We start from the raw sequence: 15,557 nt of genomic DNA on the forward strand, positions 1-15,557 counted from the left end.
CTGACTCTACTGATGAGACCCAGAAGGTCAAAACCGGTCCAGCATTTGCTTGGTCAAACAAATGCTGCTGGATAATATTGGTCTCAAAGATGGACTTTAAAATATTTGTATTTATATGTGAACGGAGTTCTCATTATACAGCATATGCTTTTACTTAGGTATATAGGTAGGCTGTCTGGAATCACATCTGCCTGCCTGCCTACCTATCTATTTGTCTGTTCAGGTCAGAGATTTGGAATATATTTCCACACCTGGCACACCACATCCAGTATAGCTTTCGCTGTGACTGGGCCACTCCTCAGGACACTTCGCTGGATGGGATGATGACCGGTGGTTGAGACTAACAACAGAATGGCAACCAAAGGAGGGAAGATGCCTGCGAGAATGTCTAGCGCGGAGATGTCGCGTTGAAATCGACTCGTGTGCAGGAGCTAGATGGATTGTTACATTTCAGGACCATAACAGATGGCTATGTATGAATGTACGTAGCTATTCGTGCTCATCAGCGGTGCGGGAGATGGGACAACAAACTAAACACATTAAAGGCTTGGGGTGGCCTTGATCAAGCCGTAGATAGATCAGTTAATGATATTGTTGACATGCATCGAATGTTTACAATTCTACAACATTATATTAAATATGTTGCTTTAAAGGTGAATGAAACGGACGAGACTGAACACGCGGGACAGACACAATAGGAAGTAGATGAGAGAATCTAGTCGTGAATCAAATCATACATATGATTTGTGGCAGTTCATGAGATCATGGAGGGTGGGGGGGGGGAAGGATATTCTTGTTATATCTCTACTGTTTACCATACATCCATCTGCTGAGCTAACCTGCCTTCATGCCTCTGCCTGCCTACATAGCTCTCTCTCTCTATATATATACTATACACAAACCCACGGTGGAATACGTACACGTTTTTTTTTGCACAGTAACAATTTACTTTTTCACTCCTCTTGTGAAATGTAAGAATTTTATCACCAAGGTAGCACCTTTGTACATGAAGGCATTTTAGGTTATAGAGACATTTTTTGCTCAATCATAACTTCAGGTGGATTTTTTTTTTCGATTTAATACACTCAACATCAAATGACTCTTATGGGAGATTCGGGTCAAGCGACGCATTTTTTTCCCCCTCTAAGGCACCGTGCGGCAAAGCAAAAACGATTCTGAACAAGGCCTAATAGAAGGAGGGATAAAGTGTCCTGTGATGCTGTTTCTCAGTAGCCGCCAGCACAAGTGCTGCTAGTCGGTCGCTTCTTGAAAGGCGAGAGACGTAAAACAGGGACCGGCGCTTCGACTTGCAGCCCTTTATTCCTTTCCTCCCCTCCGGCGCCCCGCGAATGCAACGCGGTGATTTGCGGCGGAGGCGACCATGCAGAGGCCGATTAAAAAACGTGTTGTGATCGCAGACCCCCGTGACTGCAATTGACCCGACTCAGAGGATGCGATGGCGCTACAGGGCCTGCCACGGCGCCCCAACGCCCACCGTATCGTGGTGGTGGTGGTGGTGGGGGGGGGGGCACCGAAAAATAATTAAGGGCCCGTGTTTGCGTGATAATTGTCTTAAGGGGCCAAGGTGCACGGCCCACCGTGTCAGGTTCCTTAAAGAGCATTGCCGTTGAATATTTATTGAAATCCTTTCTGCGTAACGCCCAATGGATTTGGAAGGCAGGCTACGGTCGTAATTGTCTGTTTGTTTAACGGGTGATCGTTTTCGCCGTTCGGTTTTAAGGAGGGACAATTATGAAAATTAAATATAGCAGCATTTGTGCTTTTAATGAGTATTTATATAATTGTGCTGTGAATTTAACACAGCTAACCGTGCACTTCCATCGCGACTGTTCAAAAACCTTCATTGGGACGGGTTGATCTTTGAAAATTTCGTCCTTTAAAATGTAACATGAAGAGCAGATTATTTTCCCTCGGCCGCTCGACGTGCTTTATGACGACATAAGTAAGAGTTATTGTACTTGGCAGGTTTGTATCAGAACTGAGTCCTGTGGAAATAATGCATTGTTTTACCCAGTTTTATGGGCAGGCCTTGCGCTTTGCATGTAAGTGAACTGTGGGACCCGGCTGATTTTTTTTTTCCCGCGGACCTGTCAGGGAGATTAATAGCTCATCATTACGCGCGAAAATGAGATAGCACATGACCGTTGCTTCGCTGGACCAAGAAAAGTACGGCAGAGCGCGGAGGCGGGTGGGGAGAAATAGCGCTGCGGCATTTGTATTACATGTGTTTGTAATGAATTGGGGAGACTTGCCACGTCGGTTAATGCGCTGGGTGTTTAATGGACCTATTCTGCCGTGCATTTTTACACGGCGGCGGCAAAAAAAAAAGTAGCCACTTAGCTTATCGTCACCGCCAAGAGTGTGCCGAATTCAAGATGGTTGTGCTTATTTATTTGTTTGGGGTTTTAATGAGCGGGACAGGTACGGGCTAGGCAATCAGCCGCCTGCGCCGTGTGCGATATAACCTTTTGATCAAGAGCGTTTTTCCACAAAGGTGAAACATTTGCTGTTTATGCCTCTTCCTGGTGCTCTCACACGGGGCTAATGAAGATGGAGGCAGTAATTCATAGCCAGAGCCTTTGCCAGTTCACTGTGCGCCTTTTCTAATGACATGATTGATAGGATGGTATGGGCTGGGCTTGGAGGAAATTAATCATCCCATGCCTCCGTTTAATCATCCCTTATATCATCGAAATGATTCATGGTGCCTGCAAAAGAGACACGAATATAGATGTTATTGGGCTATAGGAGGAGTTAAGCTGTGTCTATCCACATAACTCCTTGCATAAATCCTTGAGTTGGACCTTAACTGCCATTTTACCTAAAATAATGTGGTTTTATGTGATTCTCCAAATAGTTTTCAGAACAGATGAAATGCTTATATATCAGCTTGTGAGTGCGCGTGTGTACACCATATGCTTATGTACCTTTTATCACCTCGCATACATTTCGTGCACGCGCCTATTCGAGCCCGACGCTATTGACGCCGTGCTCCCTCAACCTGTAGGAAGTGACCGTCATGGGGGGGCGGCGCAAATTAACTTTTTCGCTTTTCGTTCCCGTGCGCAAACTAGCGTCGGCCCTCCGCGATGCAATTTCAGAAGGGACGGGGAAAAAAATAACGTTTTAACCTTCGCGTCTTCGGATGGCCGCAACGACCGGATTCTTTTTTTTTCTTTCTCCGTCCGCGTTTTGAAAATGCACACTTTTGGGAGCGAGCGTTTTGCCCTTGAGGCTGGCGGCGGGACATTTAATGTTTTTGCACGCGCGTTCGCGGCCCCCAGAAAGCACGCGAGCGAGCGTCTGTTTACGAGTGGCTCCCCTCGCCTCCGAGCCGCTGATGGCTTTAGTTTTCAAAGATACACTTTCCTTCTCCTTGAGGCGAACACACCGTCTCAGCGGGGGGGGGTGTACGGCAGACCGCATGTCTCAATACGCGCAATCAGAAAGCTGCTTTAATGTCTAACGGCTCCGCTCTAAGCACTGTCGTCGACGTAGTCTCCACGTCACGCGCCCTGATTGCTCATCCCAGCTGTAATTTACTGTGAGAAACAAGCGGGCCGCTGTGGTGTGGCCAGCGCAAGCCCTTGCTTTGGCAGGTGCCGGCGCGGTGGGTTTTGCTGCGATCGTGGCGATTCTGCAATTCTGTGTTTTTTTTTAGCGGACGGCGTGATCGCGTAGCCAAACTATTTCTGAAGTAATGAACTCGATTCTGCAATAAAAATTTTAAATAAATCGCCGATATGCATCCCATTAACGCTTTCCATCAAATTCTCTTTCCGGAATCATCGATGACGTGGAGATTTAACGACTTCATTTTCAAAGTTCGTTTAATTCCTGAATAATGTTTAGTGTAGCCAACAGCGCAGCGTGTTATGAGCGTTACAGATCGTGAGTCTTGTTTCGCGACGATCATCGTTCCATCGTGCCGACAGGCACCCCGACGTTTGTGCCGGTGTCCCGTGAGTGACAGGCATTTACGTTGCCCTAATTGCTTGTGACGGGCGGCCCTGTCTTTGTCTTTCCATACGAGTGCCGTGGCCTTTTCCCAGAGCGGGCATGCGTTACGTTTTTTATGATAAATTCTCACGGTGCCTATCTTGCTCCTGTGTAATAGGTGTGGTCTATTTAAACTTGCTTCTGTTTACTGTGTAATTGGCCCCTGGTGAGTTTTATTTGCCCTATTTATTGCGGATATGAAAACAGCTTCAACTGGCTCATCGCATCGGCACACACTAACAATTAATAATGCCCCGTGTTTTACCCGGCAAAGCCTCACCGAGTTTCAATATTTTTTTGCGTTTTTGAGAGGGTCCTGCATAAATTTGTTTGGCCAATTGCATTCATGAGTGTTTGGCACGTGGGACAACTTTGGAGGATCGGGAGAAAACCCATGCGTACAAGAGGGGGAAAACACTCAAATCTCCACACTCATGGATTCAAGAATCCACCGCCTTTGGGGAACACACTCAAATCTCCACACTCATGGATTCAAGAATCCACCGCCTTTGGGGAAAACTCTCAAATCTCCACACTCATGGATTCAAGAATCCGCCGCCTTTGGGGAACACACTCAAATATCCACACTCATGGATTCAAGAATCCACCGCCTTTGAGGAACACACTCAAATATCCACACTCATGGATTCAAGAATCCACCGCCTTTGGGGAAAACACTCAAATCTCCACACTCATGGATTCAAGAATCCACCGCCTTTGGGGAACACACTCAAATATCCACACTCATGGATTCAAGAATCCACCGCCTTTGGGGAACACACTCAAATATCCACACTCATGGATTAAAGAATCCACCGCCTTTGGGGAACACACCGAAATCCCTACACTCATGGATTCAAGAATCCATCGCCTTTGTAGCAGTTTCTGAATAGATGAGAAGTAAAGTTTTGAATTGTATTAAAACTGGAACGACTTTCCTACTTTTCCCAACACTTCACATAAAAAAACGCTAATTTTCTCATGCATTATACACGCAATAATGTCTACCAAATGTTTGTTTTATTCATCTACAATCTAACCTTATTATAATGTTTGTCAATTATGATAACTGTGTCATTGATATTAAGAATTATACGACAAAATTTTGATTTAAAGCTTTCGTGACTGCAGGGATTCATATTCTTGGTTTTTTCGATAAAGTCACGTAGAAGGGAAATAATAAAATAATATAAATATATACCGCAAGAACTAAGAATAATTATACGACTATGAGGTTGCACTCATTAAACACAATGTGCTTGCCACAGATGAACCACAGTACCTTGCTGATCTCGTTAGGGAGCATATAAGCCATCACACAAACTCCGGTCATCCTCGCAGCCGCTTCTGGCTCACCATCGAACAAAGATGGTCACTGCATCGCTCCCTTTCAGATGCACTTTTGCGGCCGTCTGGAACGCTCTTCCTTCTGATATTAGGAAACTACTGCAGCTATGCATTTTAAATCTAGATAGAAAACTCATTCTATCTATGGCCTCGCTCTCGTTAGAGGAATGAGGAATTTTCATCGCTGGCTCAAAGCTGTAAACAGGAGATGAACACTGCCAAAATGATAATTTGAGAAAACATTTTTTTTACCATACTTCACCATAGTGGTCATCATGGGTTGAGGAAGCAGGGTGTGTTTTGGGGGGAAGGTGGTGCAGAACTGGTTCAGATGCCGCTGTTTGCCACTGATGTTAGCCGAGGCCAGGCATCAGACGATGCCGATGCCTTGACTCTGTCTCACGCGATAACGCGGGTGGCTCATTTTAATGGCGTCCGAGGCCCACGCAACAATTCACAGTTGGTTGCTGATGTGAAGGATGCGTTACGCTAGGCAGGCCGTTGCGGCTGGGAGTCGGGGGACGTGGTGCCAGGCTGTTGCGAGGATCCTCCCAATTTGCCAGGCTAATCCATCAGCGACGACAGAGAAATTTGCTGCAATTTGTTTTGAGGCACAAGCGGGATGCGGCGAAGGAGGAGGAAATCCAAAGCGGCACCTGCGCTCACGGGCTCACGACGGCTGTGGTTTTTACCCGTCTCGTCGCCGGCTCAATCTGCGTACCCACGCGGACGCGCCCGATGGCGCGCGCGTGCTCGCACGCTCGCTCCTCCACGCTGGTGCCCACACGCAAACGCACGTGCAAGGTGCGTGTTTGCGCGCCGACGTCTCCCGCTTTGACATAAAGTTAACGGGGGCGTTGTTTCAAACGCCCTGTCAGATGGTGCTCTTGGTTTGCCGGCGGTCGGCAATTCAAGTACTGCGTAAACCATAAGAAACTCGGTGCTTTGCGGTAAGATGCATTCCATGTACTTTGTAGCTTTGTTTGTTCTTATAGAGAAAATGTCAAGGTTATTATTTTTTTTTTAAGCCACCTATGCAAACATTTTAGAGCAACAGCCGCGGTCGCGTTTTTAGCAACCGTGACAAAGCATAAAATCACACGAGACAGCTTTTTAATCCGTTTGGGCAAAATGCGAGCAGACGCATTCGTGAAATGGAAAACAAATGTATTCACAGTGTTTTTTTTATGAATTTACTTCCGCTGTTAAATATTTGAGTGATGTCCTTTAGGCTTGTTTGTAAGATGATTATTTGGTGGCAGGCTTGGCATACATTTCTACAAATACAGAGTTAACGGCGCATGACGAAGTGCATTTCTTTACATTCAATAACAAAGGTAAAGGCACAGTGCTGCAATTACTCGCTCACGCCACTCTTGACTTCCCTACTGGAGGGAGCTCTAGAGAGACCCCCCATTCAGACCAGTTCTTCCAGGCTTGCCAGACAGCTTTGGAGATGTGGGAGTATTCACACTTTGCCCCACCACCACACACAACCTGCCGATCGACTGTGGTGAACCTATTTATACTGCTGGGTGGATAGAGGTAGTTGGGGGGATGGATTTAATAAACCTGCGTTGTTGTTTCTACTGCCGCTACCAGGGGCATCGATTCGAACCGGTGACCGCTGTATTAGTCCAGCGGGTGTGAACCACTACACCACGACACCATTCTTACTATATTCTTGGTTCTTTCGGTAAAGTCACGTAGAAGGGAAATAATAAATTAATATAAATATAAAACAATAAAAATTCTCACGACGTTTCGACTGCAACACAAGCAATCATCATCAGGTGTGAAATCCACGGCAAGAAAATTTGAAAAAAGTGAGAATTTTTATTGTTTTATATTTATATTATTTCATTATTTCCCTTCTACGTGACTTTACCGAAAGAACCAAGAATATGAATCCCTGCAGTCACGAAAGCTTTAAACCATTCTTACTTTCAACAACAACAACATCCCCAAAATACCGAGGCTTGAAAGTTTGCACGAGCGAGCGAGCGAGCACGCGCGTGTGCTTGCGCGTATGTGAGTTGCGCGCGTGCACGCGCGTGTGTGAGTTGTGCGTGTGCAAGCGCGTGTGTGAGTTGCGCGTGTGTGTGTGTCGCAGGCGGTGTGACGCAGAGAGCGGCACGCGTGGTGCGGCGCGGCCGCTTGTGCTGCCGCCAGCAGCTCCGCCTTCGCGCCGGAGGCCAGGTGGTCCCCTATACCTGCGCCGCATCCATCACGCTGTCAGCACCAATGAGGTATGGAAATGAGCACTTGATTGGGCGGCTGTCGGGGCTTGCGCGAAAGTCACGGCGGGGTCAGCCTCGCCAACCCAGGGACCCGGGAGGTGCTTTGATATTACAGCAGATTATTTGCTCTGCAGTTCAGCGGCCGGAGCGCTCGCTGTGCATTGATAAGTCTTTTATTTGAGTCCAGAGGTTTCCGGTCCCAGAGCTCTGCGAGGTGAATGCTCCAGTTCAAGCAATAAGATACACAAACACATGGGCTACCTTTTGAGTTTGAATACGGGAGCAGTCGCCTTTTTATACGAAAGGGCAAAGATAAGACTGTGTCCATATGAATTTCTTTGTTTCGGGAAATGTTCTATTTAATCTTTACAGACTTTTATAATCACTATTTACCAAACCTGATGTGCCCTGACATTCTAACGTTTTTTTATTAGCTGGCGGTGGCGGCGGGTGGTCGCCGCCAGCTCTCTGCAGTGATATCCGAGGTTTATTGCCTGGGCCCTTTGTCATTTCAGCGCATCTTCGGAGACCAGGCATGCCGTTTAATTAATAATTGGGTGTTCGTTTTTTTTTTAGATGTGGCTCGCACAGCAACTGGGAGGGGATAGAAGAGTTCAAGTGGAGCAGACCCCAGCGGAGTTTGTGCTTTCGGATTCCGAGCCTCCTTCAGACTTTAATCCTGTGAGCAGCCTCTGCCACATTGGCACCGAGCCATTACAACAGGTCTGTACCCCTTGTCGGGTGACACATCTCGCCCTCCTGCATTAGAAATTAGTTTTGCCATTTGAATTCTTTGGGAGTTACCAAATCGGGGCAACGGTTGGCACGCTGGACGCTTGCAATCCAGAGGATGTCGGTCCAATGCCATCTCCCGGTGCGTGCGGCAGTTGAAACAATGGAGCAAGTTGCTCAAATCCACCAAACCCAGCGGTCTTTGAATGCCCAGCAGTATAAATGGGCATGCCGCAGGTAAGCCATTGGCAGGTCCGCATGTGATGGGGTAAAGCGTGGGTACTCCCACGTATTACCAGCCATCTGGCCAGCGTGGAAGAGTAGGCCAAAGATATAATCTCGAGTGGCTCTCTAGAGCTGCCTCAAGTGGAGGCCCTTCTCCCAGCAGTGGCGTGAGCGAGCAATTGCACGGCCGCACCTTTATCTCTCTGCTATTGGTGTTTGTGCAAGCCCGTGCAGGTCATCCCTGTGACATGTGAACATTTCACAATGTCACTTCTGCCGTGTGACAGACCCACAATGCCACTGCTTCGCAAGCATCAACATAGCGATGTTAGAGCGGTTGCCCTGGGTCGGGGCATGTAAGTGAACCGTGCAAGGGCCGTACAAATTCTCCGCAACAGGTGGGGATGAAATGCAATCGACGATGGTTCACACTTTCTTCAATGTGTACATAAGAATGATTATATGACGAAAGCACGCTCTGTGTGTGTGTGCATCATTGGAGACATTCAGTGGAAACTATTCTGCCCATTTCCCCCCCCTAAAGGTGCCTCCAGGGTTGCCACCTCGCACGAGCGATGCCAGGGTGGTGACATGGCCCAGTGGTAGCGCATTCCTCATTTCAGAATCAGAATATTAATTTCATACTGGAGGAATCCGACGAGCTATAAAGCTCTTTTTTACAGATGTCCAAATGTAACAAATTTGTTGCAGAGTTTCACGGTTTGAATCCAGCCGGCTGCCCTGATTATTGTTGCGAGTGTAATCAGCACAGTGGACGCCTCAAGATCCTCTGCTCCCCGTTCGCAAGAGTACGCCATTGTGTGCCACATTAGAAAATGTCCCACAAGTTTCTCATTTGGGATTATACGTGGCAATTATTGCCTCTTACTGGTAGACGAATGCCCCGGGTCGCTCATGCAAATGAGGCCGGTCTCCTGAGTTCTCACCTGCTTGATTACAATACACGTTAAACCTTTCTCCATTTTTCCCAGATTGCCCTTTTATTTGACGTAATATTGAAAATCCCATTGTTTTTGGCGGTGGCGTGAAATAATTAACCCTCTTAAGAATATGCATCTTCACGTGCTTCTCCTCTCTGTCGGTTCTGTGAGATAAAATCTCCTTCCCACGTGCCGTTTTTTAAATTTTCACGGCACCCACTCGGTGCGAGGCAAACCTCTAACACCGACTGGTCCAATGACGTGTTCACTCTCACACGAGGCCCATGCGTGCGCGCTGGTGCAAACGTGCCGGACGTACGCCATTTGCGTCGCACAAAAGTGCGCGGCATTGAAACCAGTCAGCACTCTGCCAACGACCGACCTTTTGACGATGCAGCAGGCTACTATTTGCCCAATCGTATGGGTTCGCTTTCACCTCTGCCAACGCTGGGGTTTTCTTTGTGACTCCGCAGCCCAATTCACCAGTCCGACCACTCCAGCCAGCCGAGTAGGTGGGGCCCAATCGGGAAACCTAACAACCTCTCCGAGTGAGCGATTCTCAGCGGTTGGAGCTGACGTACAAATGGGAGGCTGCTGCGCATGCATGCAAGCGAGAATTTTCGTTAAAGGAATTAATGTAGCCTGACGATTATTGGCCTGCGCGCACATACATTAGGGGAATAAAGTGAATCCTGGCAGACACACCACAATAGATAAGAGACTCACCCGACTTTGCAACACTTTGCCGAGCCCTGTAACCAGGCCTGCGTTTACCGAGACCAAGGTCAGTCAGCTGTGTGAGTGTGAAGCCGATCCTTGTTTGTTACTTTCAGGTCCCACTCTTTGACTATTTCTCATTGCATACAGGCAGGAGCTGCCGTGCTGTGATGGTTAGCACACTGGATTTGCAATCCCGAATTCGCCGATTCAATCCCACCTCCTTGAAACAACAGTTCCGCTTTTCTCAATTCCCCCAACGCCTCTGACCACCCAGGTGTATAAATGGGTTCACCGCAGTTGATCATTAGGTCTCGTGCGGTGGGGTGAAGTGTGGGTAAGCACACTGCGTCAATGTGGAAGGAAGAGTAGACCAGAGTTCACTCCAGTGGAGGGCAGCGGTGGCGTGATTGATCAAGCAATTGCAGATTTTCTTTTTTAAGTAATCCTGGCTTGACCTCGGCAGGCACAACTGTTTTCCTGGCCCTGGGACTGGAGTGCTTTGCTGCAAGCTCACCTGGGACTGACTAAGCCCTCCTTCGCCTGCCTGCTGGCCAACAGGTACGGAGGGGACTTGAGCTGCTGCTGCTGCTGCCTTTGTGCTGCGCTTTTTGCATTACATCTCACTGCCTCGCTGACAGCTTCACCATGGCTCCCGATTGCTTTGTTCGTGACGCAGTAGCCATGTGCCCTCTCACGCAAGGAGGTCGGAAAGTGAAACTTTTGGAAGGTAGGCATTGACTGAGCATTGTAATGAGCAAACCTTTGTCCTTGCCCTGCACCTCCGATTAGCACGGTTGGCTACGTACGGTGCGAAATAGGTTCAGCATACATACATATATACAAACCTCGCATAAATACAAATTTTCATGATACTGCGTTGGTAGTGGTGCACGGGAACAAATAATCAAAAACTCAACGGCTTGTCAATAAAACTGACTTAAACAGAAAAAATATATAATCGGCGACATTGCCGAATGTATTGAGTTGTGTGATCTATGTAAATCCATTCGTGTTGTAGAATTGTCCGGGAGCAAGTCCAGGAAGAGGGGAGCAGTGCTTCTGTATTTCTCTTGCAGCTGGTTTCTGGCAGGGCTTGCCGAGTGAGCTTTACCTACACTTGTACTCGTACACACGCGCTCTTAATCCCGACGCGCCAATTGCGCTGATAATTATCATCTTGTTCAGTGTTTTTTTTTAAATATATTTAAGCGCTTTTTAAAATTATTTTCTTGGCAAATCTTGCCCGAATTATATCATCTGAAAACATTCATATTGTTGGGCTGGTCGGGTAAGTCTGGTAGCAATGGTTTTGTGGCAGTTGGAGAATTATGTGAAGTGTCCCGGACGCATGTACGGACACACAGATGGACAGACAGACATAAAGACAGACATGCAGACGGTTAGACAGACGGCAGGACGGATCGATGGACCGTCTGATGAACAGATCTACCATCCGACAGACACGGGGACAGACATAAAACCTCTCTTTCCACAGCAATAACCAACCTTTCGGTTCCCTTAAATGTACCACACATAATAATAATCCACGAAATTACCGTCACTCTAAAAAAAAAAAACATATACACATTGAATGAGAAATACATACAAAAAAAATAAAAAAAAATACTGCTAATGTCGCACCACGGGGTGCCCGCCACGCCTGGGGCCTATGCCCGCTGGCATTTAGGGGCTGGCACCAGCGCGCACAGGGGCGGCCAGGCCTGGCGTGCAGCGCCGGCGTGCGCGCTGGCACATGGCAAGGGCGTTTGCCAGGTTCGCATGGTGATGGATGGCGGAGGATGGGAACGTGTCACTTTGATAAATGTCCACAGTTATGGCTCGCCATACCCACAGTCTGTTCACTGCCCTCCCTCTCCGTCATCGTTTCCCCACAAAGTGGTTTTTGATTTGTCTTTTTATTTTCTGGCTGCTACCGCTTTCTTGTTTTGCCAAACAGTGTATGCTTTATTTTGATTTAGAACGTAATAAAGGATTTTGTTGTTGTTTATTTATTTGCATTTTGGGGTTTTTATGGGAGTTTATATAATATTGCGTACATCTGCGACACCTGTAAAATGTTCACTGCGGTCATGTCTTGACAGCACGGGAACGGTAGGCGCGTGTTTGTTACCAGGATGTTTTGTTTTAACATTTAGCTGTCATAACATGCTCTTTAGGATTCCTGTTATGCTATCGTGATCTCAATGTATCCATTGTGAGCAGACGAGCAAGAGCCTATGTAGAATCGGCTGCGATTTCCTACTCGCTGCAATCCGAAAGTGTTCGCTGTCTCCAAAAAACAAAACTTACAACCCCCATTGCCTGCGAGAGCCGGATATAATTGACGGTGATCAATCCAGCTGCTGCTGGTGTTGATGATGACCATGATGACAATGATTACGTACACAATTCATCGGTAATTACAATGCCAGCTTAAATTACATTGGAAACTCAAGCACTGTGCCTGATGGATTTTTTTCTTAAGCCAACACTCAATGGGCGCGGAATGGCATAATGTACTTCGTCATGTATATAGTCCATAATAGAGGCGTTTTTGGGTTAGATCGCGTAAATATATAAATGTGTCGTTAAAACCAGCCACCACCCGACACAGCCAACTAGTAAGGGTTGTCACGTAAACAGAACGTGGCCAATTCGTCACTAGTACAGCACACCGGTGCGTTGGAGAGCCATTTCGATGGGAATTCAGAATTAGTTCTGAGATATCATGTTCTATCATCTCTTCTGCTTGCTGCGAGCGTTCCATAATGCCAATGGCACAGTGTAACTATCACTGAGTGGAAAACTCGCGAGTTGACAAAGCGTGTTTTTGTAACTGTATCAAAAGATAAGCAGGCTTGAGCCTGTACAGTGCTTGGAACGCTGCCCACCATGTGTGCCAGGTGTTACAGATCGTGGGGTGACAAGTTGAGTGACAGAGGGGTGGTGCAGCTATGTCACATGTTTTGCTCTACTTTTCCTTTCCCGTGTCCACGCTTCCCACACCATCTTCACCAACCCGCGCTGACTAGCGGGGTGAAGTATGGTGAAAATGACTGCCTGAACGATGTGGGGGAGGCCCTCATCCAGCAGTGGGTGTATAAAGTTCGGTATACATGCACGTCATGGTCTTTCAGTAACGGATGCTTTCTGAGATGGCTGCACGCTGAGTAATTCGTGCGTTGCGCGCGATCGTTGCGCGCCCTCACCCTTGGCGTGTTTGTCTCTGATTTGCCTTCTTTTTGTTCGAGGCGAGTGTCACTGAAGGGCTTTCTGGATGAGTGTAATATCGGGTGTAATATGTGCACCAGAAGTCATTATGTGAGCGGTTCAGCTCGGTGTTCTCGTATAACCTTAAATGCCCTCTTTTTAAAAAAAAAAAGGCGCATTACATCACCGCGTATTACTCAAAACACCTTTGAACTTCCAGGATGCGCCCGCAATTAGCGAAATGCTAGACTTAATTCCACTGCGTAAGGGGATGTATCCGTGTAAAGGAATATGGGATCGTAACGTGCAGGTCACGCGGGGTGCGGTGGCAATGGATCGAGGCTCGTGACGGTAGAATTAGCGGCGCGAATTAAGAGTTCGTTCTCCGCGCTTGTTCTACGACCGCTTCTTTTTGTTCATACGCGGGAACATTTTGAACGACAGTGAATGCCGTCGAGAGAATTTGCCACTTGCGAGATGCCGTTGCTCCTTGCAGACTGGAAAGGCTGTTCAAACATTGCGTTTTAAAGATTGGCCTCGGTGAAGTTTATTCTAGCGGTTATATTTAGCAGCGTGCCCTTTCCCCCCCCCCCCTCTCTCTCACTCTCTATGTAAACATATCCAAAGACAAATCCATAATGACACGTGATCTTGCGCTGCTGGCAGTTTTGCGTGTGCTTAACACGAGGCTGCACTTGAGCGGAGGAGCACTTTGGAAGTGACGTTACAAATGAGCCCGAAGGAATGGATGCCAGGACAACAGATCTTCGTTGGGTTTTTTCCCAGTAGGGGGCGCCCAAGTAATGTTGAATTTTTGTCAAGAGGTTGTGGATGATATTCGACATCTCAGATACCCATTTGCCTATAAAAGTCACACCGAGTCCAAAGGCGCCTTTTTCAGGAGGGTCCTGCCACGTTGGGCTGTTTGGCCAACGCCAGCGACTTTGTAGCTGTTCAGATTTATGTTTGTATCTTGAACTTATTTCGCACCGTACGTAGCCAACACGCTAGCCTGTGCCTACGCAATTTGCGTGCGCTCCTGCGCGAACATTTACATGCGTGCGCGTTATACAACGGCGCGCTCTCCGTTTTAGATGGTTTCCTTACCGTCACAAGTTTCCCACGCATTGCATATTATCGCGCCAACGCAGTTGCACTCTGGAATTGTTTCGTTGTTTTATGGGTAAACTTCAGCCCCCTGTCAATCTGCTGCTCCCCATGCTTGTCGGGTCGGTCTAGAGGGCTGTTTGACCATACGTCACCACGCTGCTCAGGACGGGTTGGCAGAAGCATCGTAGAATAGCACCCTGCAATATTCACGCTGAACCCTGGTACCTGATGCTCTGCAAGGGACGAGTCAAGTCAATTTAATTTAGATTTTTAATTAATCTGTGGCGCCTCGCTGGCACAAGTCTGCCATCCAAGGCGCCAAGAAGTGGCGGAACAGAGCAGGCTGGCGGCGTGGCTGCCGAGTGTGCAGGCGGTGCAACTGCACGGGCTGGAGGGGTGCAGGCACTTGGCTACTAAGAGGGGGGGGGGTAACTTTAACGGGGTTTTGGGTGGTGGGCGGGGGCATTTAATTCATTACACCAGGGCCCATGCCAACCACGCTACGCCACTTGGCGCAGAGTTTATAGGCGTCCCTCCTTAGGTCGGAGTGGGCGTGGAGCCATCGCTTGCAGAGTGAGGCGAGCTGCAAGGGCTGAGGGCGGGGAGGGGGGTGCCCTCTTATCGGCTTCCACACCAGAGGAACGATCCCAAATGGCAGCTCGCCTCGGCCTGCGTGTTGAGGGTTATTGCGGTTCGCTGGAAATGCCGTGCGACCGCCGTTGCGGACGTGATGTCTGCCGTTCTATTGGTACATGCTTCAAAGTGAAAAGCAACATGCCAGTGTGTGCGTAGAGAAGATCGTTCATAATCGACGCGCATTGCCTGCTGTGGCTTGCGGTTGCGACGCAGACGTTTACGAATTGGAGCAAAAACTTAAAAGTGCACAAAGTGGCATGGAGAGACGCGTGTTTTTTGGAATTGCGTCGAGAGACGGACAGAGGAGCACATGTATTTTGAGAACGTACGCACATTTTTCGGGACATCATTCTAACCGTTCGGAAAAGTAAGTGGG

At 47.9% G+C, this 15,557-nt stretch overlaps 1 protein-coding gene across 1 annotated transcript in view; it reads left to right on the forward strand.

Annotated features, from left to right (window-relative positions):
* Positions 1–15,557, forward strand: part of KIAA0825 (KIAA0825 ortholog) — a 70,188-nt gene that overhangs the window by 29,058 nt on the left and 25,573 nt on the right. Inside the window, 3 exon segments of the mRNA XM_061570608.1 lie at positions 7,481–7,616; positions 8,184–8,330; positions 10,689–10,783. Coding sequence (XP_061426592.1) covers positions 7,481–7,616; positions 8,184–8,330; positions 10,689–10,783 — 378 coding nt within the window.

This window comes from Lethenteron reissneri, chromosome 46 (genome assembly GCF_015708825.2).
Source record: "Lethenteron reissneri isolate LAM-NWPU_2019-01 chromosome 46, ASM1570882v1, whole genome shotgun sequence".
NCBI lineage: Eukaryota > Metazoa > Chordata > Hyperoartia > Petromyzontiformes > Petromyzontidae > Lethenteron > Lethenteron reissneri.